This window comes from Lontra canadensis, unplaced genomic scaffold (assembly GCF_010015895.1).
Source record: "Lontra canadensis isolate GAN:19392208 unplaced genomic scaffold, GSC_riverotter_1.0 scaffold2, whole genome shotgun sequence".
Classification (NCBI taxonomy): domain Eukaryota; kingdom Metazoa; phylum Chordata; class Mammalia; order Carnivora; family Mustelidae; genus Lontra; species Lontra canadensis.
In genome coordinates, this window is record NW_022630996.1 from 40,742,025 (window position 1) to 40,767,650 (window position 25,626).

At 44.9% G+C, this 25,626-nt stretch overlaps 2 protein-coding genes across 8 annotated transcripts in view; one reads left to right on the forward strand and one right to left on the reverse strand.

Annotated features, from left to right (window-relative positions):
• The window catches only part of JAZF1 (JAZF zinc finger 1), a 278,681-nt gene extending 261,640 nt beyond the window's left edge, over nt 1–17,041 (forward strand). Inside the window, exons 4-5 of the mRNA XM_032872531.1 lie at nt 11,196–11,365; nt 15,837–17,041. Coding sequence (XP_032728422.1) covers nt 11,196–11,365; nt 15,837–16,013 — 347 coding nt within the window. The 3' untranslated portion in view covers nt 16,014–17,041. The remainder of the gene's footprint in view (nt 1–11,195; nt 11,366–15,836) is intronic.
• Nucleotides 17,042–18,723: 1,682 nt separating this feature from the next.
• Nucleotides 18,724–25,626, reverse strand: part of TAX1BP1 (Tax1 binding protein 1) — an 80,413-nt gene continuing 73,510 nt past the window's right edge. For all 7 annotated transcript variants that reach the window (XM_032872586.1, XM_032872551.1, XM_032872570.1 and 4 more), the window contains 2 exons: nt 20,625–20,707; nt 18,724–19,813 (listed from right to left, as the gene is read on the reverse strand). In XM_032872586.1, the coding sequence (XP_032728477.1) occupies nt 19,612–19,813; nt 20,625–20,707 (285 nt within the window). In that variant the 3' untranslated portion in view covers nt 18,724–19,611. The remainder of the gene's footprint in view (nt 19,814–20,624; nt 20,708–25,626) is intronic.

A 25,626-nucleotide genomic window follows, 5' to 3' on the forward strand; every position in this document is an offset into this window, starting at 1 on the left:
AGAAGTTCCCCAGTGGTGGTGACTTCCCAGTGAGCCCATCAGGGTGGTAGGGAAGACGGAGCTGCCAGTTGCCCTTGGACACACTGAGAGCTCCCCTTTCTGAGCTCTGCTCCAGCTCCTTCCTGGATCTGGGCAGCTGTGATTCTCTGGGTCTGGCCCAAAACACCAGCTCCAGAAGCGTGCTCACCCCTCAAAGGCACAGCACTTTCTGGCTTGGCTGCAAGACTTGAAACTCTGAGAACCTGTTCTCTTTGGCAACTTGATGGCAGAGCGGTAAGAGGCCAGCGTGCCAGGCACGACCCTTCTAAAATTCAGCCCAAGGCCTGAGAATGACTTGGGCCATTCTTTAGAACCAGATTCACCTACTCTGATTGTCCTTGAGAATATTCAAAAAGATGGTGGAGGGACGTGGTCTTAAAGGACACCTGAATCAGTGGGGAGCTGTCCTCACACTTTCTGTGCATCACATACACTTTTGTTTCATATTTCACCTGTCACCCATTGGCTCACGTCTGTATGTGCCCTCCCGATGGTCCTGAGGTCAGTTTGCCAACAGCCCACCTTCTCGGGGAGAGTGTGGGTTCCTGCAACATATGACCTTGTTGATGTTCACCACAAATGACCTTTCTCTCTTTTAGCCTGTTTTACATCCTATTATAAATGTTGGTTAAAATCAGTGATTTTCTCATCTGGATGAAATAGTTCTTTGAGTTAGAAGTTCTATAAACTGAGATACTAATAGTCAAATATGGCCGTGAGCTTTTTAGCTATAACTCATAGTGAGGAATATTTTATGTGGAGACACACACCTGAAACAGAGGTTTATGAGCACATGTTTACACTCTGCCACTTTGTCTTCCATTCTATCCTTATTTAACTGCCCCACCAAACTGATTTTACAACCCTCGAAGGGTCACAGTCTGCAGTTCGAAAACCCTAGGACTCTGCATTGGAAGTGGGTCTTGAGAGTCGCCTACTTCGACAGTAAATGTCCGTGAATCCTGATCAGCCACTAGAAGACTAAGAGAAAAGACATCATTTTGTACCCCCACCCCTGAAAGGCGAAAGAGTGGAACTCCTAACTGGGGACGAGCTACCGGAAGAGGTGGATGTTGCTGAAATCTGTGCTGTACTAAAGAGATGTCATTTTTTTTTTTCCTCCAGTTGACACACACTGTTACCCTTGTTTTGGGTGTATAAGACATCATCTCTTATTACTCATTTTCCCTGAAAAATAGCCTAGAGCCGGGGACAAGAAAGGAGATGGTATTTTTTTGTTTTGTTCTGGAAGCAGTTTCTTTCTCCTCCGACCAAGATGGAGAGCTGGGAGACTGTGTGCCCAGAGAGATATGCCCCATGGGAGCTCTGAATTGGCAAGAGGACCCTTTCCAGGTGGCGTGGGGGGATGTGGGAATAATGAGATCAGAGCTAGGAACAAGTAGGTCACAAAAAAGTACAAAATGCTTCTCCAAAGCCTCCAAGTGAATAAAAGCAAAAGATCAAGAGACGTAACAATGAAGGGTTAGTGAGAAAGGGGCCAGTTTTCCTATGTGTTTGTTTCTTTTCATCTTTTTCTGAGACTGTGCCTATTCAAATACAGACTCGCTCTTGCCTCATGGAATGGCTTTAAAATCTTAATTTCCAATTTTTAGAAGATGCTGATTGCTACAGCCTTGATTTTGACCTCAAATAAGGCATAGCCCATGGGGTTAGAGCGACATCCTCCCCCCCCCGCCCCCGCCATGGAAGATGAAGGGGGCCGGTGTCACCACCTGCTCCGCGCATCCCTCAGCCCTCGCCCCCGCAGCAGTCACTCCGCGGCAGCCAGGTGGCAGGCAGGGCTGTGCCCTCCTGGTGGAGTCTACGCTCTGTTTACAACGTTGGCAGGTTTTTTGGCGGGGGGCAGCCTAAGCATTTCTCCAGGGCTCCCCTCTTTGTCAGTGTACTGGTGGGAAGTGCAGCCGCCTGTAACCCTTTCGACTTTGTCAAAAAACACAGAGTGGGGCTCCTAGCTGGCTCAGTCAGTGGAGCGTGCAACTCTTGATCTCAGGGTCGTAAGTTCAAGCCCCATGTTGGGTGTAGCGATTACTTAAAAATAAAATCTTAAAAAAAATAGCCACACAGATGCAGGCGACAGGCAATTAGATCTGTGCACCTCATTTGCCATTAGGCGGCAGAGCCTACATCTCCAATCCCTAAATACTTTGTATCTTCACTGTGCCCCCACGCCCCTCTCCTCCCCCGCGAACATCACCAGCTGGTTGGGCAACATGGCTTGGATGTCAGGAAGCCTGATGTCATTGCCCTTGCCTTTCGTTTGTTTGTTCAGCAAATACATATTGAGTACCTACTGTGGGCGAGGCACCTTTAAGGACTCCAGGAACTTAGTGATGTGGGGCTTACTTCCTAGTGAGGAAGAAAGCTAACAAAGACAAGAACAAGATCATTTAGAAAGCTAGACATGCTCAGTGTGGAGGCCATTGTGCCTGCCAAACTAGTTGGATAATCGGGGCTGGCTTCTTGGAGGTGGTGATGTTTGAGCTGAGTCTGGGACAGATTCAAGTGAGCAGTGCAGTATACTGTTGGGGAACACGGCCTCTGGATCCAGGCGGCAGGGTGGGACTCTTGCTCTACCATAGAAAAGCTTTGCAACCTCAGACCAGGCACTCTGCCTCTCCGAGCCTCTGTTTCAGGTAATATGAAGATAATCCTAGGAGCATTCTCAGCGTTGTTGTGAAGTTTACATGAACAAATGGAACATGGGGAGCCCAAGTTAGTGGCCACTGCCCTTATGACAATGAGGGTAGTGATGAGGACACTGAGGCTCCAGAAGTGCGCTCCTAGGGCAACAAAAATGTCACAGTTCACTGAGTGGGCCAGTGTCATCGTGACAGTGCAGACACTGGACAGCGGTGAAACCTAGTGTCATGATGAAATCCTCCTAGAAGGGGAAGTACAGTGCAGGCTTGGACGTGTGTAAAAGACAAATTTTTTTTTTTTTTAAGATTTTACCTTTTTAAATAATTGCAACAGCCAATGTGAGGCTCCAGTCCACAACCCCAAGATCAAGTTGCACGCTCCATTTACTGAGCCAGCCAGGCGCCCCAAAGACCAAAATTCTTAACTCGCATAGTCCGTAGGGATCCAAAATGGAATATCAAAAAGGAGTGGTAGACTCGTGTTGTTCGGAAGCCATGAGGTGAATCCCAGGTTGAGAGATGTAAACGTGGGGAGGGGGTGGGGAGGGCAGAGGGAAGATAAGACAGAGGACCCCTCTTTTTCATTGTCAGCCACAAAGAACTATCTATCCAACTTTTCACTGTATGCAATGATAACTTTGATCAAAGAGAAGAAAATATAAATTAAAAACTAATAACAGAAGACACCGTAAAGCCAGGAGACCACCGGAAAGGGCTTCCAGCGGCTGAGCTGTAGTCATTTAAGCATCGAAGAATAAGATGATGACTGGTGATTAACGGAATCTGTGAAATGAGTCCAGAATGGTACCGAACGTGCAAAAGTTAATGTAAAGTGTGTCCAAAAGTAGCTGTAATAGAAGAACGTGGAAATAACAGAATGTGCTTCTGCTTCTCACCTCTGCCCGGGGCACACTAGCGTATGTGATATTGTGTTCTGTAAAGTGGCTGGCTGTGTACAAAATACGGGTGTTCTTTTTCTGCATCGCCATCAGCAGATTGGCAGGGAGTCATGAGTAAGCCCTGAAGTTGCAGAAAGAGTAGGAACTGCGACAAGATTGAGCCTGTCACAGATGGCAGGAAGGGGGTCTGCGCCAGGGAGGGTTGCACAATGCCAGAAGGAGCCATGTGCCTTGGGACAGAATCCCTTTCCCCAGGAGATGCCAGCTCCAGTGGCCCTAGTCATTGTATTGAAGACATGATGTCATAAGAAAGACGGGGGCTTTAAAAAATCCTGCCTGTTAAGCAAGTGAAGCTTGAGTGAAGACCCCAGACATCCAGCCCGGGAAATGGAGGCTCGCTCTTGACCCTGACCGAGCGTCAGCGGGTCAGTAACTCAGAAACCCTCCCTTCCGTTGGTCAGAATCAGCTTTTGTTTCTTGTAGGTCTTGCCAGGTTCTGGTATCCCCAGGAAGGTCAAAGCTAAGGTTGAAAATCATAAAAAAACAAATCTATAGGACTAAATTGTGTTATAGATGAAATGTAGGTTTTATAGTCATTGCGATCATTTGTCTGATTTGTCTGTTTTAAAGATATTTCAAGGCTTAAATACTTAAATGGTAGAGTTGGCACAATTCTGTTGAAATGTATGGAATTGTTACCAGGTTTGTAATTAACAGATAAATGTATGAAGGCTGTATTTTTAAAAATTGAATTTTGGGGGAGCCTGGCCAACCCGTGCGATAGAGCGTGCAACTCTTGATCTTGGGGATCTTAAGTTCAGGCCTCCTGTTGAGCACAGAGCTTACTTGAAAAAAGTATTTTGATTTACTTAGTAGTATTTGAATAGTTAGAAATATGTGTTCAATAGACTTACAGCTGTAAAATTGAACACTCAACAAAACACAAATATTTAAGTTTCTTATGGAAAAGTCCTTTAGATATTAAAGTTCTGAACAGGTATGCTGTGGAATAAGGTCATGATCGGGCATTGGGTTTCTGCTCAGTATGGGAAGCCTCTGGAGAGGCTTAAGCTGGCAGATAATGTAATATATTCGCTTTTTTTCTAAGTCAAGAAAAGGTCATAGAGTACAAACTGTGTAATCTTGGGTCCCCTTCTACTACTAGAACCCATGAGTTCTATTCCCCATTAATTCATTCAACAAACACATGTTGTCGGCTCCTTAAGGGCAAGCAGAGCCCTGGGCACATTATCAAAGATAATGACCAGGCACCTCCAGATGAGCGAGAAGGGGCTGAGTCCTCGGAGGGAAAGGGAACGTCGGGCTTCGAGAGCCAGGACCCTTTACGCAGTTCAGGAGCACATGGGGGAGAGTGCCGTTCCAGGAATGAGCTGAGGCCAGCAGCGAGGAGGTCAAGCATTTTCAAGGCTTGGCCCGTGTCCTTCAGCCTGCCTTCCAAGGAAATCGTAATGTCGCCAGTTCATTTCGACTGTTGCTGCTGCAGCTCTGATAAAGTGGGTCAGTACCAGTTAAAGCTAATTTACAATGATATATCTATAAGGCAGAGCGGCGTCTCTTAGCTAATATATTTGCCAGAATTTGACACCCCAGGAGAGTTTTAATTTGCTGTCACTGCAGTTATCACTTTTGCATGAATATTAATGATCTGGATTATAGGAAAAATGTGGCATGTTGGGTTTCTGGAAAAGGTTGACTTATTTTTATCTATATGTCAGTGTTTTATGTTTATGAATACAAGGAATGAGACTACTAGAGGGGCTGAAATGGAGAGCAGGCCACGTGCACAGAGTAACGGGGTGAGCAGAGGGCAGGTGAGCAGAGGTTGGTGGGAGGTAGACAGGATTTCAGGGGGCTCCTGGGGCGAGTGACAGCAAGGTTGGTAGAGGCGCTCAGCAGGGCTCCTGGGTGGTGATGTGGGTCCAGGCGGGCGAATCTGAATGTGTGTGGAGAGGCACCAGACCACCTTGTGATCGCACGTGACTCAGGAGACCGGATAGGGGTTTTACTTCCTTTGCTGACAACCAGTAAGCTTTTCCTGGCAATCCTGCAGAACGTAATTGTTTTCTCATGAAATCCTATCTGCCAGGTTGTGCTCTGGGGGCTGCCTGTCAGAGCTGCTGTCCCACCCAGCTCCGCCCCACATGGGGACGGCGCAGCTGGGCACAGTGACAGTAGAAAACTCCACCCATGGGGCGGCAATGGCGGTTAGCGTGTGTGTGGGACACTGCATGGTGAAATTACGTTTCCTTAGAGAAACTCTGACATTGCCATGTGTTATTTAAAATTCATAATGTCTAAGAGAAGAGCCTGATCGAATGCCCAGGAGAGCCGGGTCCCGCCGCTCGATGTCCAAGGCACAGCCCACGGCTCCCCGCAGGTCTGTGTGTCATGTGTCCATCTTCCCTCCTCTCCAGGATTCACAGGGCTCCGTTCTGTGTGTCCCATCTCAATCTCCCTCATGCAGAGGATACTCGGTTTGAAAACAAGGAGACAGACTTGGGGACCAAATCCCCAAGTCCCAGTGTGGCCAGCCTGTTTCCAGCCAGGTGGCCTTACTTCCCGAAGCCCCACTCTGCCCTCCGTTAAAACGGAGAAGCAAAGGTTGGTCTCGAGAAAAGCGCATCCCATCCTTGATGGCGGAGCCAGCTCCCAGCGCTTTCAGGTTCCAGAAGAGCATGTGTAAAACAAAACTTGCTTCTTCTTAGCTACAGTTTTCATTAAGAAATCCAAATAAGGGGCGCCTGGGAGACTTAGTGGGTTAAGCGTCTGCCTTCAGCTCAGGTCATGATCTCCGGGTCCTGGGATCGAGTCCCATGTGGGGTTCCTTGCTCACGGGGGAGCCTGCTTCTGCCTCTTCTTTTCTCCCGGCTCATGCTCTCTCAAATTAATAATTAATTAAAATAAAATCTTTAAAAAGAAAAATCTAAGCAAACACAGGTTTAGGCCTATGGAATTTGGGAAGCAAATGACTTAAAAGGAGGCTAGCCAAAAGCAGGCAGTGTTCTTGTGTCAACAATACCTTTCTAAAACCGTCTCTTTCTGCCCATTTGCGCGCTAAAATGAACATGTCCCCTGGGGGAGCTCGTGTTGGGACAGACCCTCCCCACCATGGGGCGTTGCTGCTGGAGCAAAAGCTGTGACTGTCTTAAGACAGAGGCTGCTTGGGCTGAGCTCCATCTGCGTGCCCAGCAGGTCCAGGCTCCTCCCTGTCCGGGCCCTGTTGAAGATCGTCGGGGTGTATCTTCTAATAGAGAACCATGGGTTTGGCAGAGAAATCCCACCAGGCCAACTGATGTCTGGTTCAGAATGCAGGGGCCACGTCTCCCAGCTTGTCCACTTGCCGGTGGCACTGCCCAGCCCACACAGGGCCACTGCTGGAAGCCATGCAACTGGCCTGTGGCTTTCATCTGTTTTTCTTAATTAGGGTCTGTAGGCTTTCTCTTTCATTGTGAGGAACCCTTCCTCTGGGCCCTTCCCAACATGAGGGAGGTATTGGGAGGGGCTGAAGGCACACAGCAGGTGTTTTTCTGTTCTGTGACTGAATACCGAGCCCCTTTCCATAGGACCCTTGCCGGGATCTGGGGCTGCCTTATAGAGGGGAGAGAGGGAGAGTGGGGAAAGGAAGATACCACTTAAAGAGGACACACTATAGCATGACCTTTTCCCGCTCTGAGTTTTGAGGCTGGGAACCCTGAGAAGGGGGGTCCCCTGCACCAACCTTCTCCTGTCGTAATTTGAATTCCACGACCCTGCGCACTCCCTAGCAGAGCCTTGCAGGACACCTATCTGCTCTGGGCCCAGAGGGCTTGATTCCGCCTGACTCACATGCCCAGAATCCTCTCCTCCCCATTCCCTGCCCCAGTCACAACGATAGGTACCTGTTGCTTTGGCTTTTTTTTCCTTCTTCCTTTACCCCTTCTTTTACACCAAGGAAGTAGAATGGGGTGGCTCAGTGGGTTAAGCCTCTGCCTTCAGCTTAGGTCATGATCTCAGGGTCCTGGGATCGAGCCCTGCATCGGGCTCTCTGCTCAGCAGGGAGCCTGCTTCCCCTCTCTCTGCCTAACTCTCTGCCTACTTGTGATCTCTCTCTCTGACAAATAAATAAAATCTTTAGATACACACACACACACACACACACCCCTTTGGAAAATTGCGCAAAAAGTTGCCCTTGATGGATTCTCGGTGGTGGTGGCTCATAACAAACGCATTTGTTCCTTGTCATCCCTCTGCCTGCTGGTATGGGCCCGGCTCCTTCTCCTGTAGGCTGTTTCTGTAACTGCAGAGGTAACCAGTTTGGGGCAAGCCCTTCCTGGAGTTCCAGGATGTTTGAAAGCAGACGAAGCGTGGTTGTTGTCTGCAGATGTTTAATGCCGGACACCCCCGGCCTGTTTTCCAGATGTGAACACCAGGCAGGGGCCGGCCCCATGCACATGTGTGGCTCTGGAGCCCTGTGCAGCCTGTCTCCACCTGCCACGGGCCCCGGCCGCAGAGTGGAAGGCGGCAGCTGGGGAGGAGGCCGGGCTCCCCAGCTGCTCCTGGCTGTTTGGGGACGGGCAGATGTGTGGGGGACGGTTAAGATAAGCAGCAGAGCCCCTGCACACACTGTTCTGTTTGAAAACAGTGAATCCCACCCCCCACACCCCAGAACAAAGGAACAGCGGGTAAAATAAGGAAACTGCCCTTGTGACCTTTGACTCATTTATGTACCAAATGCTCCTTTAATGCTCACCATATGCCAGGCACGGTCCTAAGTATATTGCTTTAGAAGTCGGAATTCAGTTATGCTTCAGCACGAGCTTTAGAGCTGGTTGGTAGTGTTGGCCCATGTTACAGGTGAGGAGCCTAAAGATCAGAGAGGTGACATCCCTTGCTGGGGTCCCAGAGCTTGTCAGTAGCAGACCAGGGCCAGCACAGCCCATCTTGATGTGAAGTCCCACTTGTATTTCTTGTAGTGGAGCTTCCCGTGTCTTTCAGAATTCTGTTAGTTTTTGTCTGGTTTCACAAGAGGCCTTTCTTTAGAAGATATATGTAATCCATACATGTAATCCATACATCCATCCATTATAAAAACGACGTTATGCTGTCCTCCATTTTCTGAGCACTTACTGTGGGCAGGCCCTCCTGTGTCTGATGTTCTCTAGACGTGAATTCTAATTCTTAAACTGCGAGGAAGAGATTTGTGCCCATTTCAGAGACGAGAAAGTGGATGACGGGAGCTGGTCACCCAGCCGACATGCGCGAGACGTGAACCCAGGTCTACACTCAACTCTTTGTTACAGGACAGAATTGAGTACAAGCAGGTCATTTTTGAGCCCCCAACCAGGGGACAGTTACCCAGAGCACCCAGAGGACCTTGTAGCACAGCAGTGCCTGGAACAGGTGGCCCAGGTAGCCAGGGAAGTGCATCCTGACTCGGATGGACTGTGTGGTCCCCCAACCCGCCCCACTAGGGGCTGGATGCCGCATGGTTTCCAGGCGACTGTGTCCACAGCATCAAGCCCTCGGGGTCTGGCTCCTTTTGATCCAGTGGAGTTTTGAAGTTTTATCTTCTGCTGGGCTTCATTAATCCTCCCTTGGTCTGAGCACCACCCCCCACCCAGTTGTAAATGTTACATGGTTCCTGGTATTCAGGTTCACAGATTAGCCCAATTAGATGGGTAAATTAGTCATTCTAACTTTCTGAAGTCCTGCTGGAGGAGCTTTGTGAAATAGCATTTATAGTTTTCTAACAAGCAATTTAAAGGACACCAGCATGTGGCATTTGTTTAAGAGCAAAATGTCCTAAACAATGCCCTACTTAAAAACAGATCTCGAAATTTGCTCACAGACTCGGAAACATGGCCAAGGACACCCCTGCCTTGTCTCGTACAAACCTTTCCGAACTGGGTCTCTTCTTTCTGGGGGCTACAGCCGAACACGGCGGAGTTATGGAAACCCACATTTAATTCCAAAACCTCCTTTTACCAAATTGTTTTTTTCTGTACCACCCAAGAGTTTCTAAATGGGTTTCAAAACCCGTTTCAAGACCGCCCCGAATTCCATCTGAGTGGTAGATGGTGAAGAACCAGCAACTCAAAGGAGGTCGAAAGGGACCCCTCGTGTTGCTGCTGGCTTTAGCAGCCAGGAAGCAAGACAGGAGAGAAGCAGTACCCCCAAATAGCCAATTGAAAGTTCGTAAGCTCTTGAACCTCTCCGGACTCGGTTTCCTCGTGTTCAGGGAAGTGACAGTCCTCCCCACCTCCCAGGGCCGCTGGCCTGTTGCATGAGATGATGCATGGGATGTGCCCAAAACACAAGAGGCAGTCAACTTGAGGTCCCTTCCTTCCTTCCTAGGTCCTTTTAAGTGTTCGCTTCAGGGGCCGGCGTCCTTGTGCCTGGCTCAGTTGGCTCTTGAAACAATCTTATTAATGCCTATTAAAATGAAACCCAATAAAAATGCCAATATTTGGTGTTGAAATAATTGATGTAGCAGAGACAGACCACGAAGCACCCAGGCAGGCCCCTGGTGCCATTTAGCCTCACACCTGGGGGATGAATTTCACAACTGTAATTGCTACCATATAATTCTTATTAATGTTGTGCTATAATTCCTATTTATTCCACGGGGCTTGTAAATGCATTAAGACTTGTCAACATATTATTTTACACTGTTTATGATCTGTAGAATTATGTCCTTCAGGGTTGTATTGTGCAAGAGCTCAAAATAAATGGCTTTGGGCCTCATTAAAAAAAGAGCAAAAAAGCGGCTGCTTGTCGAAGTGGTTCTCCATCCCCACCATCCTTACCAGAAGTCCGTGAAGTCAAAATTTTTAACTCCATTCTGAGCAGAGCTCTTAAGCTTGGGAATACAAGTGAATCCTCTCCTCCGATCTGAGCTGGGATGGGGCAGCCCGCCCTCCCAGGGAATGCTGGGTATAGCCAGGGAGACAGGTGTCTGTCCCTGGTGACAGACATGGTCGGAGTTACTTGGCCTTCCGTGAGCTGGAACCTGGTATTCTGACCATGAGTTTGGCTCAGAGCCTCAGGATGTCTGTCCCTGCTGCCCCTGAGCTGGGGATAAGCCCCTTTTATTTCCAAAGTTTCTCATGGTCTTCTTAGCTTTAGCTATAAAGAAAAAGATTTGAGAGGAATTCCCACCGAAATGCAGATACCTGATAAGTGTAGAATGTAATCCCCTCCCACAGACTTTTGCATTTACTAGGCCGATGAGCATGAAACTCTGGGGACAGACTCCTGTGCACCGGCGTGTCAGACACAGCGTGTCTGTGTCGGGGCAGGGGTGTCCATCAGCCTTGGTTATCTGTGGTTTGGGTTCCAGAGGCTATGCAGCCCCTCTGCAGTGACACACTGGCCTGCCCCAGTTTCCACGCTCTTGCTCAGCGAATTCCCAGCCCTGCCTGAGCCCTAGAGAAACCCTTCATCTGGCCTCTGCCCCCAGGGTGGTCCCTTTGTGCCTAGGAGCTGCCCATCTGGTCACTGCGTTCCTTCTGCCCTGGGGGATGCAGGGGGAGCACACTGGAGGGGACCAGGGGCCAGGGCCGCTGCTGACTGTCCTTGCTCTTTTCTGGCCCCACAGGCAGTGAGTACGATGAGGAGGAGGTGGATTATGAGGAGTCGGACAGCGATGAGTCCTGGACCACGGAGAGCGCCATTAGCTCTGAAGCCATCCTCAGCTCCATGTGCATGAACGGAGGCGAGGAGAAGCCTTTTGCCTGCCCAGTTCCCGGATGCAAAAAGAGATACAAGGTAAAAGCAGGACTGCCTCACCTGGCATTAACTGCATTCACTGTGCGGAAAGGGGCAGGCCTGCACTGGGGAGCGGCTCCTCGCTTCCGACGCCTTCCTCTCCTGGGCCCTCCATGCGCCTGGTCTTCGCGGAGACACAGGCCTGGGGGACAGGCAGGCCCCTGGTTTCTGGGGGTTTGGTGGGGCTTTCCTTTCCCTTTTGCTGATCCAGGTGGGAGCTCTAGGTCAAAAGAAGGGTTTGGTGGCAGGATCGTGTCTTTGATGTTCTTCAGACTCACGTCCTATCAGATATCAAAGTGTGTCGCCCATATATTTGCCATACTTCCCCAGTGTCGGCTATGCAGGCGGCTCACAGAGGATGACCTTGAAACCTTCAAAGGGGTAGACGTAGGGTTCTCAGCTTTCAGCAGAGGAAGCTCTTGCTCCCTTCCCCACAGCCCCACGACTGGCATGAAAGACCAGGAGAAAGGGGGGCTTTGGTATTTTTCTTACCAAACCGCCCACTTCAGCTCCCTGTCCGTAATACTGGACACAGAACCCGTGTCTTTGAGAGGCTGACTGGGTGTCAAGAGTGGCCAGGGACACTAAATTTTCGGTTAAGAAAACTCAAAGGAACAAAACAATGAAAGAGACAACAACATTCAAGGGTCGGTCCAGAGGGCAACTTAAAAAGCAAATGTGCACGCTTTCTCCTGAGGTGTTAGCACCTCTTTTAAACTCCAACTGGGAGACAGAAAAATCAGGAACCAATGTGGTACATTTGACGATATGCTAATTTACCCATAGCTCAGCGGACTGACTTTTTTAAAAAAGGCTTGAAAGATGTGTCGTAATAGCAGAGGCATTTCTCATAATGCATCAGAAACATGCATATGTTTCTGAACACTAAACCAAACAAACCAAACCAAAAACCCTATTTCAGTATTTTTTGTACCAGCTGCTGATCTAAAAGTGGCCAGGGCTTTGCCTATGGAAACCAGGCGACCACGTTCTCATGGAATCTCATGGAAAGTCTGAATGTGCTGTGTTTAAAACCAAGACACCCTGGCGGAGGTGTGAGCATCCCCTTGGGGCACGGGAGCTGCTGGGGCAGAACGGGACCCAGAGTGGCATGCGTCCGTTTAGTGTGTCAGGGATTTCTGTCAGGGACATGGAAGGCGGAGAGGAGGAAAGGCAACGTTTCTTTGGGAGGCGGAAAAGCGTAGGGATTGCCAGACAAGCTCGTTTTGCTGGAAGGTAGACCGTACATTGCCGAGTTCTCCTTTTCTTGTTTTGTTTTGTTTCAAAGTAGAGAAAGCTAGACGAGAGTTTTCTGTCCTTGATTCCTGCCTGCTCACCAGGTGCCACGTCTCTCCCTGCGGCTTCACGGAGCCGTTTCTCAGGGCCGGGCTGTCTGCTGCCTTCTCTTGAGCATCCGGACGCTGGTTTAAAGGAGGTCATGCACGTCCACTATGTTGAAGGAGGGAGATCATGCCCAGACTGAGGCCGGCCCAAAACAGGGGGGGTGAGTGAAGGGGAGAAGCCACAACCTTTATTCTGGCTGAAGAGGAGGCACTCCCGCCTTCCTCACAGCCTTCCCAACCACCCCCCACCCTGGTCACTTGTTTGTCATTAGTCTTTTGCTGCTGTTTTTCCTGGGTTTCCAGCAACTTCTCCTGCAGTTGTCTACATCTGGGCTGACGGGGGCCTGAGTGTTCTTTCTGCACGGAAGGCCAAAAGAAAACTGAGCGAGGCCTGGGCTGTGGAGGCCGCCTGCTTCAGCACCATCAGCTGACAAATGACATGGTCACCAATTGGTGGTCCCAGTTTCCGTGAGGGAAGTGTGAGTTTCCTTTTCTGGGCCAGCATGCCTAGTCATGCATGATACAGGGGACAAGGACAAACATGTAACCAATCCTCCTGAACTGCTGGCTTGAGAGTGTGGTCATGTTCCCTAGTATGACCTTTCTGCTGGGAAGTTACTGGCCACAGGAAAGTGGTATTCTCTCGTGCTAACCACTGCATCCTACTGACTGCGGGATTGCTGGACTGCGGGATTGGTTTGAGGAAGGGCTAATGAGCCGGTGTGCTATGGGTCAGGCAGAATCCAGAAGTGCCGCCATGTTGTTTATGAGCCAGGGCTCACTTCAGACTTACCTCACTCCTTGCCCACCACTGGCCTCTTGGGCACAGACTCCAGATCAGCTCATCTCACCATTTCTTGGCATTTGCAGAAGCAGAAGATGAGGTTATCTAACTTTCCAGACTTCCTAATGAGTAGGGCAGGAGAGGGGCCCAGTAGGACAGCTAGTCTCCATGCTGTTTCCCTTATTAGTCCCTCTGCCTAGGATGCCCCCTTCCCCTCCTCCATCAGTACCTCTCATTTGAATTACCCTCATGTCTTGCAGCACAGCTCAAATGCCACCTCCTCTGGGAAGCCCTCACCAGTCTCCCAGACTGATTTCCCCACTCATAGACTGAAGTTCCATCCCCTGACCTTTCCACAAGCTCTGTTCTTATCACTGGAGAGCACTTACTACCTTAGCACCCCAAGGGTCCATACAGCTCATACACCCCTCTCAGCACCAGGCACAGATCTTAGACAAGTAGATACTCTCAAGATAAAGGAACAGAGGCAAAATGCATGGGGAGGAGGACAGTGTGAGCCCCCCCCCCCAACTGACCACTAGTGCTTTGACCTTTTTTCCCTTTGATAGTTTAATATTAGAGTTGTTAAAACTAAAGGCATTTTGCTACTTTTAAGAACTAGAAAACAGAACACGCTGTCCCCTGGGAAGTTTCTCTGAAAGGGTCCCTGTGCTACATGGGGAAGGCTGACGGTATTGGCACCATGAAGGAAACTTGGCCTCTGATGTCTAGATACACAACCAGGCAGGTGTGTTGCTGAAGGTTTTCCGAGAAGGGCACTTAAGGCATTCTCCCCTCAGTGGATCTAAACCTCCTTGCCTTTCCAAAGGGTCCCATCAGAAGCCCTGGCTTAACTGACATCCTTTCTGGACTGCAACTTGGCAATAAATAATCCAGAACTTTTAAAAAATGTCCATATTCTTTAGGTCCATAATTGTCCCAAGAAATGTATCCCAGGCATATGACCAGGGATGCAAAAACTCATGTTCATCACATTACTTATAGTCAGCACAAATTTGTGAAATACTGTATTTCTAACAATAGGGAAATGGAATAAAATCCTGCCATCAAAAAATCCTTCTTTCAAAAAAAATAAGTAATGATGAATCCAGTCTCAGCTCTCTCATGGGGAAAATACTGAAAGGAGACCTCAGATATTAGTGATTATATCCGTTCTTTATGTCCCTTTGTATTTTCTAAATTTCAGCAGTTCCCTACACTGGACACACATGCTTTAATAGAGAGGGTCAAAAGATTTGATTCCCACCTGACTCATCCCAGGTGTTGTCTGGGCAGCCACGCTGAGTCCAGTCAGGAGCGAGTGGCATCTGGTGTCACCATGCAGCTAGGAGTGGCTTTACTTTCTACCCTAACATTACCACCCCCACATGCCCCACCTTCTGGTTTTGTTTTCCATTTTCTTTCTCATCACACCCCAGTTTGAACATTAAGGCCTGCAGGAAATTGAAAGTTGTGGTTTTTATATCAAGGGCGTGTCATGTATTGTACTTACTCAGGTCTGAATACTGACAGCAAAGATCAAATAGAATCAGAACAATATGGCCCAGCTGGGTGTCCAGACTGTTTCGTGACTGTATCTGGAGTGGCATTTTGAGAAGCACCTCTAAAAAGTTAGTTGTCCCTTGACTGGTTCCATTTCCTCATCAGGGCAGGTAGGTCCTGATGGTAGAACCCGGCGTGGAAATGAATGTATGCCATCCTTGCCTGGCCCCCCTCGACATAAACACAAGGCCCAGTCTGCCCGTGGGTGCTCACTTACTAACACAGCCGTGCTAAGGGCATGATTTGGGCAAGTAGAAAACGGACAAAAATTCTAGGTAAGATATACTCATAGCTGTCTGGAAGCAAACACAAGCTGTGTTTCTATATCAAGGGTTTACAGATGTCCTGAATTCCGAATTCCACTGCCCTGTTTTTTCTTCAAAAAGACAATTTTTTGGCCATCCTGAGGATATGTTAATGTAACTGTTAGTAATGTCCTTCCAAGTAGAAAAATCCAGACAGGAAGCAAAGTTCCAGGCAGAGAGAACTGTGCTTCTTTATACATATATAAGGAATATATATTACGTATATATTTTATATATTCTGTGTAACATTTGAAGAAGCCAGTACTTTCATTTTCAGAGTAACTGAGGCACAGTTTGCAACCCAGTCTGCACAGCCCACACATACGACCGCTTAAGATGGGAGTTCATGCAAAGCCTACTGTGTACACACCTGCCATCCAGGAGATGTCCAACTGTAATCCAGAACCACACCAAGGTTTCCCCCCTCTGACACATTTTGATCTCATCTAATAGGTGATGTTTTGTCTTCTCCACAGAATGTGAATGGCATAAAGTACCACGCTAAGAATGGTCACAGAACGCAGATTCGTGTCCGCAAACCATTCAAATGTCGTTGTGGTAAGAGTTACAAGACAGCTCAGGGCCTGCGGCACCATACAATCAATTTCCATCCCCCGGTGTCGGCTGAGATTATCAGGAAAATGCAGCAATAACATGCTGGTCATAACTGTGCCAAGAAACCCTCACCAGCAGTTGCTGATTTTGAAAACAGCCACCTTTTTTCAGGGGAAGCATTCAGCAACCCTTTAAAGAATTAAATGCATGCTTTAAAATTTTTTCTGTAATTTTGGAATGATGTATCTTTGTAGAGTTAATGATTTTGTACATTTTGCACATGTAATCATCATACTCATTTTCATTACTTTGATATAAGGTGCTAAACAAAAAAAGCTCTAGGTTCTTCAGCACATTTCCCCCAAAACAATAAAATTGAGGGCATGTTGCATATTATTTAGTTGTATTGCAGTGATATCAACTGGGGGGAGGGGGTGGGGAGGGGCTGACACTGAGATTTTTTTTTTCCAAGATTGTAATGTGATTGAAGTTTTTCAACACATCAACTCACTATGTTCAAAACCAAAATAATACCTTCATTATCAAACTGGTTACCATGCCTTACATAATGGAGTTAGTATTTGTGAGTAGAAAGACTTTAGGTAATGGAAATATAAATAAGAATGTTTAACATAATATGCTAAAAATATTTTCATATTTAAATAACATACATAAAAGGTGTGCTTTCTGTGTTTTATATTATCTTGCAAATCCTTCTGCCCCTTAAAAAGCTGAAAATCTTGCCATCTGACTTACCAATCATTTAGTGTTATAAATGGCATTTTTGTACAGAATAATCTATTCAGTTCACTCATTAATTTAACACACATTCATTGAGTGCCTGCTGGGTGCAAGGGATTGTTTATGCCTATTGATATTTCTGGACCAAGATACCAGTTTAGTGAGATACTTTTCCCTAAAATCTGTTAGAAAACACTTTGAAATACTTAAGTGCAAATTTTGTGTGTGTGAAATTTAGTTCTATCTTCATCTTTAGGTGAAGTTTTAAAGCACTTTGTAGTTCTCTATTGCCAACAGAGTTACTGTTTTATGTATTGCCAATTCTTGCAACCACTGCCCTAACAAACTGTGGGTTGCAAATAAAATTCCAAGCATGTTTCAAAGAGAACATTTTTGTTAAGACCCCTTATTGCCTCCTTTTCATGGTCATTGTGTTTTTAGACTTTTTTTTAAAGGCACATTTTCCATCACATTGTAGAGGTCTGTATTCCCACTGGAAATGTCTGTTTAGCTTTATAAAACATTTTGCTGAAATATGAAATTGAGCCTTATTGACAATTAAGTGCTTCTTGCAGCAGGTGGTCAAAGAGTGACTAATATGACCCATTAGAGTGACCTACGTCTGGACCATTCCTGAAGTTTTCTCACCAACAATACCATCATGCCTTGAGTGTTCTTTTCTCCCAAGTGCTATTCCTTAAACATGCAAGAGTTTACCAATTGCCTCATTATGCAATAAAAATTGCTCTGAGATGGCTAACTGCCCACAAAACTGGTGAAAAGCAAGCTTGAATTGCTTCTTCCCATGTTCTCATGTGATGGAAGTCTTACAGCTGGGAAGCAGGTGTCCCTCCCTCAATTTTTCAGACAGTTCGAAAGATGACCGTTCTGCTGGCCAGATGGGTAAGCTTCTATATTCTTAAGTTGGGAATCCCTCATAATGAGGGATTTTAAAGTATTTATAAAGACACTGCCCTCTAAAAATTTCCTCAGATCTCTGAAGAGTGGTCTTGGTCCTGAATATACAGTGTTATCTTACATGTTCAAAAGGGTGATCCAGACACGAGAAGCAGCTAGCTGGTGCATAGAAGGCCCCACGTGGATATTTCGTGTCCGCCTGCAATTGACCGTAATTGTTTTGGGCCGGCAGTTGTTACGTAGCTTTGCTCCTTCTAGTGCAAGAATTCAGGCTGGAGCAGTAGTTCAACAGCTAAACAGTCATAAATAGTCATTGTGCATGTTCAATTTCTTTCAACTCTAAAACAAATTCGATTTCTATTTACTTACTCATTGTGACAGTATTACTAAACAGGTAAGGACGGGAATATTTTGTTATACCGTGTATAGTGAATGTATTGTACTGTGTCTGTGAAAACTGTGCTTTAAATTATATTTTCATATGTTTTGCTGGGGACAGAGCACATTAAGTTTGAAAGCAACAGAGGTTTGTTTTAGAACTGAAGGCAACTTAATCGAAATTGCTGTCCAAAAAAGCTGCTTATAAATGTAAATGAAATCACATTTAAAATAAACTGCCTCTGACCCAAAATAAACATGGCTCTTTATTTTCATTAATGTTCGTTACCACTCTAACACTGGAAGGATAGTTTTAAGGTTGGCATGCTCCATCATTAACTGATGCAACACAAAAATGCTACCATTGACCGTATTTTACCTGCATCTCCCAGGAACAGAAGACAGACATGGAGTCTTCAAAGGAGCCTTCCAGTCAGCCATCGCTTGTTTTGCCCTACACTCCAAAATTATTTTTAAGGAGTCCAGCAATACAAATTCTGCTTTCAGAAACAAACACAAGCAAGATGATGTGTATGCAGTCCACACAGAGCACACTGAAATGCCGCCACACTGAATATTAGGTTAACATCCTAGCTTATTTGCTTAAGACAAAGCTTAAATATTTGGGTAACTACAAAAGCAGCAAAATCAAAGTCAGTAAATTTTTAACATTCATATTTTAAGAGAAATACCATTCAGAAATTTGTTTAAAAGCCCAGACTAAGGTGAAAAAAGTTCGAAAAGCTATCGCAAATAAATCTGACAACCAAATTACACATCTCCAAAAAAATGTGTCCTCTTTAATGTTAATGAGAATACTATACAGAGATATAACACATTGATTTGTGTTTATACATCACATTTTTAATCAAGAAAATGTGAAAAAGATATGGATACATTTTCTGTGATTTTATGCCACCAACACCACCATTTAGTAGATCATTTAATATGAAACAACTGCACTAACCTATCTTGTTCCATTTTCCCATTAGGTAGAAATACAACTTCAAGATGGCTTAAAAATAATTATTCAGGTAATTCTAAAATGTTTTAGTCATAAAATTAGCAAAATATGCCTTCTAATCCTAAAGCAACATTTTAAATATAAAAAGGTATGTGCTATACTGCAAGCACGTGAGCTCATTCTACATGCATTTCCATTTCTAAAGGAAGTGAAAAAACCATCCTTTCACGGGCTAAATTATGGAAGTTTCTGTATTCAAAGAATTTGCAAGACTAATGATAAGTTACTTTTGTTACATAATATTTAGTAGTCATGCTCAATCAACGAGGTCAACAGAAACTTCTAAATATGCTAAATGACACACTACATATATATTTTTTCAGCCTGTAACAGTAAATAATCCATCTCCTTTATTCATATAGTTTTGCAAATGGGAATAAATAAAGATACAAACACAGAAAAGCTTTTCTTAAGCTGGTAAAATTAACAGGGGTTACAATTTTATTTACTGATAAGCTACAGACAGACCCTGACCCTAGTAACAAACATGAAACTCAAAAGTCGCACTTGTTCAAAAAAGAATGGCAGAGAGAGGGTGTGCGGAAATGATACCTTGTGGTCTCCATAGTGGTCTATTTGAGGTGATTTTTTTTTTTAATTGCTAAACTGTATTACTAACTCAGAATAAAAAGTAACTAGTCAAAATTTAAAACATTCTGATCAAAATGGGTCTGCACATGCCTTTCAAAGCCCTGCTGGTCATAGTCAGGAGGGAACTGCTCGCTGCACATGGGGCACACCTTCCAGTGACTTTCAACGTGTTCTTCAAATTTGCTCTGATCATAGTTGGGAGGGAACATTAATTCACAGAGGGGACACTTCTTGTGAACATCAAAGCTTCAAGAAATAGGAAAATGAAAGAATTACATTATTTCTAATAAGTAAAATTTCTAATAGCAGTATCCTCAAGATATGACATTATATTTTTCTAGTAACTCACCCTAAATAACTTAGCTTGAAAGTCTTCAGTTACTTCAGAAACCTCTTTCTGCTTCTAAAATACTTGCTACTGACAATTGTGTAAATCACTGATAAAGCCTCTAAATTGAGTTTCACAAAGTAACAAAAACATTTTCATTAAAATCCCAAAAAATGCAAGCATTATTACATAAAATGAAGGTTATTAACAAGAATTCCTCAATTTTTAATTAACAGAAAATACCTTCTGTAAAACTATAAAGATAAACGGAACTTAGTATCTCCCAACAGTGTATTCATTTGAGCTTAACAACTGCAAGTATTGATTAGCACCAGTTCTCAAAGTACCGCATCCATCAGCATCATCGAGAACATGTGTTAAAACATATTATTGCTGGAATGCCTGGGTGGCTAGTAGGTTAGGTGTCTGCCTTTGGCTCAGGCTGTCACCTCAGGGTCCTGGGATAGAGTCCCCAAGGTCAAGCTCCCTGCTCAGCCAGGAGTCTGCTTCTCCCTCTCCCTCAGTCCCTCCCCCCTGCTCATGCTCTCTCTTAAAAGGGAAAAAAAAAAAAAAAAGTACATATTGTTGGGACCCACACCAAGAGTTTCAGGTTCAGGAGGTCTGGGGTACAGCCTGATCATATGCATTTCTAATAAGTTTCCAGGGACCATACTTTGAGAACCACTCATCTACATAATCCAAATTCTACACAGGAAAGAAAAAAATTACCTGGAATCAAAGCAAAAGCCTGTTCCATGCCCACGTAAATGCTGACTTGGAGGATCAGGAGCACTGGGCACATTCTCCTCTTCCTAGGCAAAGAATAATTTTGCAACTTTTGAGGAACGTTGAAACAATATAAATTGTTGAATTTAACAATATAAACGTTGAAACAATATAAATACAAAATAAAAGGAATTAAGAATTACCCTTTCTAAAATTTTACAAAAGTAATCAGATTTTCACATAAAGGTATAAAAGTCAATTTTTACAGAGCATTTTACAATGGACTGAGTCTTACCTTCTTAAAATAAAAAGCAGTACTTAGTGGAACAGAAACTACACCACACCTGTATGTGTGAGTAAAGTATGGATCTATAGACTTTTTGAACCTCTATATAGGTAACCTTTTGACCTTATCATTCCATACAGTAGGTGACCACTTTCATAAAAATCTTAAAACTGCATTATTTTTCCTATTATTCTCATTCAATAAATTTTGCAAGACAGTATTCCTCTTTTGACAACATACATCCCACTGCATGACATACAACAATTTTTAAAAGAAAACTAGTAAAATATGAGTTTGCGTGTATATGTTCTTGGGCACACAGGCTAATCAAGCTGGAAAACCATGTTAAAGCAAAGCAATGTACCAACTACAGGGTTCAAAACCCTGTTGTGAAAGAATGAAATTCAGTATTAAATATCTGACTAACAGATTGTCCAGTAAGAGTCCTAAAAACCTATATAAATCTGAAAGAAAACACTGGTTTGGATTTCCATGCCCACACATCCCTGTGGTCACTTTTTCTTTTTTTTTTTTTTTTTTTTTTAAAGTAGGCTCCACATCCGATGTGGACCCCAACATGGGACTTGACTCATGACCTAGAGATCAAGACCTGAGCTGAGATCAGAAGCCGGACACCTAAGCAACTGAGCCAACCAGACACCTGCCCCACTGTGGTCACTTTTTAGAGATCTGTATGCTCTCTATCAATAGCCAAATACAGACTCACTTCACATCAAGACCAGTCACATCTCCCAAAAGCCCATCTGCTTTATTCCTGAGCAGCTCTGTTAGCTGCTCTCATGAACCAACAGTCTGTAAAGAGATCAGAAGGCATATAGGGACTGATGGAAGTCCTTATATGGCCGGGTAGTTATGCTTATTCCAGAGCTGCTATTAATGGGCTAAGTAGTCAAGTCTCTTACGTAAGAAGTACTAAGAAAATATATGTGGTGTGCAACTGAACCAAAAGACAAACTGATTTATCTTGCTGGGGGGCAGAAGGTAGGGGAGGTTACTTGGCTATTACTTTGATGATTATCCCTTCCTGAAAGGTCCAAGAAAGGGTAGGGCCTCTTTTTTATTTTGTATTTAACACATAAGAAAATATTTTTGCTTACATAGGATTCCCTCCTAAATAACCCACTATGTACATATTTTTTCAGTGTGGTAACATTATAATAATTCCTGTTTCCTTTACTTAGTTTTGCAAACTGGGAAACAGAGTTTTAAAAAAAACCCTTCTAATCTTCAGTAAAATTAAAAGAGGTTACAACTGTTTTTACTGATAAACTAAAGACTGACCCTGACCCTAATTAACACCAAACTCAAAATAGCTCTTGGTCAGTAAAGTATGGTAGAGGGGTGCCTGGATAGCTCCGTCATTAAGCATCTCCCTTTGGCTCAGGTCATGATCTCATGGTACTGGGGATCGAGCCCATGTCAGGCTCCCTCCCTATTTCTCTCTCCCTCTACCACTCCCCTTGCTTGTGTTCTCTCTCTAGATATCTGTCAAATAAATAAAATCTTTTAAAAATTACTTATTTATTTGAGAGAGAGAGAGAATGAGAGAGAGGGAGCATGAGGGGAGAGGTCAGGAGAAGCAGACCCCCCTGCTGAGCAGGGAGCCCGATGCCAGGACTCAATCCCGGGACTCCAGAATCATGACCTGAACCAAAGGTAGTTGCTTAAACAACTGAGCCACCCAGGTACCCCTAAATAAATAAAATCTTAAGAAGTGTGGTAGAGGGTACATGGAAGTGATACCTTGTGGTCTCCATCATGGCCTATTTGAGGTGATTTTTTATTTAACTGCTAAACTGTACTACTAACAACAAAAACCAGTCAAAATTTAAAACATTCTGGTCACAAAGAGTCTGTACATCAAGAGGAAACTACTCGCTGCACAGAAACAAGATAGGTAACTAGCCTAATAAGAGACTGAAAAACTGGGGAATAGAAGACTTCGTACTTAAAGAATTAAGTCTACAATAACTAAAATTAAGAGTGGTTTTAAGTCTGTAGGTACAAAGAGGTAAGACGATCTAGTTGAATCAGCTAAACCTATTATATGTTGACAATAAATTGTTGATTCTGTGCCACAGTATTCTAGCTGCCAGATTGGGCCTTCCAGCAGCAATACTTGAAACAATGAATTTGCTTAAAGAACTACATATAAAGTAATGACAATGAATACAATTTCCTTATCTCTGAGAAAGAACAAATTTTAGAATTCTGAAATGCTATCGAAAAGAATAATGGAAAAGAAAAGAAAGGTCTTGGGGCGCCTGGGTGGCTCAGTGGTTGAAGCCTCTGCCTTCGGCTCAGGTCATCATCTCAGGGTCCTGGGATCGAGCTCCGCATCGGGCTCTCTGCTCAGCAGGGAGCCTGCTTCCTCTCTCTCTCTGCCTGCCTCTCTGCCTGCTTGTGATCTCTGTCAAATAAATACATAAAATCTTTAAAAAAAAAAAAAAAAAAGAAAGAAAAGAAAGGTCTTGATGCTTAACTATCAAAACTCTTGATGACAGATACTCGTAATAAAACTCCACTTTCCAGGGATGAAAAATATAGCCTACCCCAATTTACTGCTTCCATGAATCAGCTAACAACAGAGTTTGCTGCTAAACTGCTAGACTTAAACCAACCTATCTAACATATTAACTGTCAGGGGGAAAGGAGGAAGAAAACTCATTTTTTTTGCTTTTATACTTTCTAAGCCATATACAATTTGGTAATGCTAACCCCATGACTCTGTATCTTCTACTACCTAATACCTAATAAAAGGGGAGAGGGACTCAACAGAATTCTAAATGACAGAAGTGCTCATGAAATAAGAGATCACCTACTCAGTTTAAAACCATAAACTGTCATAAGTTCTGAGTAGCCAATTCGTATAAAGTCTCATTGTGTGTGTGTGCGCGCACGCGCACACACACACACGCACACGCACTTAAAAACGAGAAAGCAGGGGCACCTGGGTGGCTCCCTCAGTTAAGTGTCTGCCTTCACCTCAGGTCATGATCCCGGGGTCCTGGGATAGAGTCCCAGGCCACCCTGTCAGCGGACAGCCTGCTTCGCTCTTTCCCTCTGCCTGTTGCTTCCCCCTGCTTCTGCTCTGTCTCTGTCAAATAAATAAATAAGTATCATCTTTAAAAAAAGAGAGAAAGCAGGCTTCCAACAAAGATGCAGGGTAGGAGGACCCTATATTCACCTTGCCCCAGGCTAGATAACATGTCAGTGCAAACAACCCAAAAAGCAACTTCAAGACGGGCAGAACAAACTCCAAAACAAAATGTAGAGAAAGGCTACACAGGAGATGGGAGGAAGAGCAGAGATGTGGTGAGCTCAACCTGCAGGTCTGGCTACCAGAGGGAGCCACAGGAACAGAGACGTGTAAGAAACAACTATCAACACCAGGGACCTACGAAGAGAAGATGAATCCCCACAGCATTTGGCTCTGAATATCAGATGAGCCAAATTTCATGAATTCTTAAAACCAGTGGGGACCTCAATCCTCTGGAACTTTAGAAATCAGCAGGCTCGATATGATAAAGCCCAGAGGGCAATAGGAAGCCAAGTCCCTGTCCTTAATGAAACAGCATAAGAAACAGCTCGCAGAGATACAACTTGCAGCAGCAGCTTGAAAAGTCCTTTGGGGGCACAGAGGAGGGAGAGTTAGTTGCTAATGTCAGAGTTCACTAAAGAACTTCTCTAGGAACAAAGGATCTGACAGGTGCTGTTTCTCTCCCCGACCAGCTCTCCCAGCATAATCACATGGCCACCTGTGGGAACCAGCAGGGCATCAGCACTCTCGAACTTGCTTACACCATGCCCCAATCGCTCCAGCCAGGACTGCTCTAGTTCCAGGGCTATGGCTCGCCTCCCTAACACAACCTGTGCAAACTCTGCCAACACTGTCTCACCCGAACTCCAGTAGAGGACACACACACACAGTTAAAACTGCACCACCTCCACCCACACATGCTTTGCACAGCAGCCCTGTGGAAGCTACACCTCCCCTGTGTAGGAGGACCAACACCTACAACTTGCACACCTGCCTGCCTGCACTCTGGGGAGCAGCCACAGCCAGCCAGCCCTATCTTAGCAGTGGCTGCTCACCCCCTGTGGAAGAGGACCAGCAACCAACTTGTTAAAAGAGCCCACTACTCTCAGAACAAGAGACAAACGGACTTTTCTAAAATACAGAAACAGAGTTAGGCAAAATGAAAAGACAGGAGGAATATGTCCCAAATGAAAGAACAGGGCAAAAACCACAACAGAGGACCTAAGTGAAACAGCAAGAAGTAGTATGTCTGATAGAAAATCTAAAGTAATGATCAAGATACTCACTGGACCTCAGGCAAGAGTAGAAAACATGAGTGAGACCCTTAACACAGAGATAAAAAAGAATCAATCAGAGATGAAGAGCACAATCATTGAAATTAAAAATACAACACATGACAGAATAAATGACAGGGTGAGGGATACAGAGGTACTAAGAAGACTGAGTAATGGAAAATAATCCAACATTACAGTAAGAAATCATTCCCCACATGTGCTATGGTGAGTGCTGTAAAGTGTGTAAAGCTGGCGATTCACAGACCTGTACCCCTAGGGATAAAAATATGTTTATAAAAAATAAAATTAAAAAAAAAAAAAGAAAGAAAAAGAAATCATTCACCACAACCAACCGGAATATTTTTCCAGTATGGAAGGGTGGTT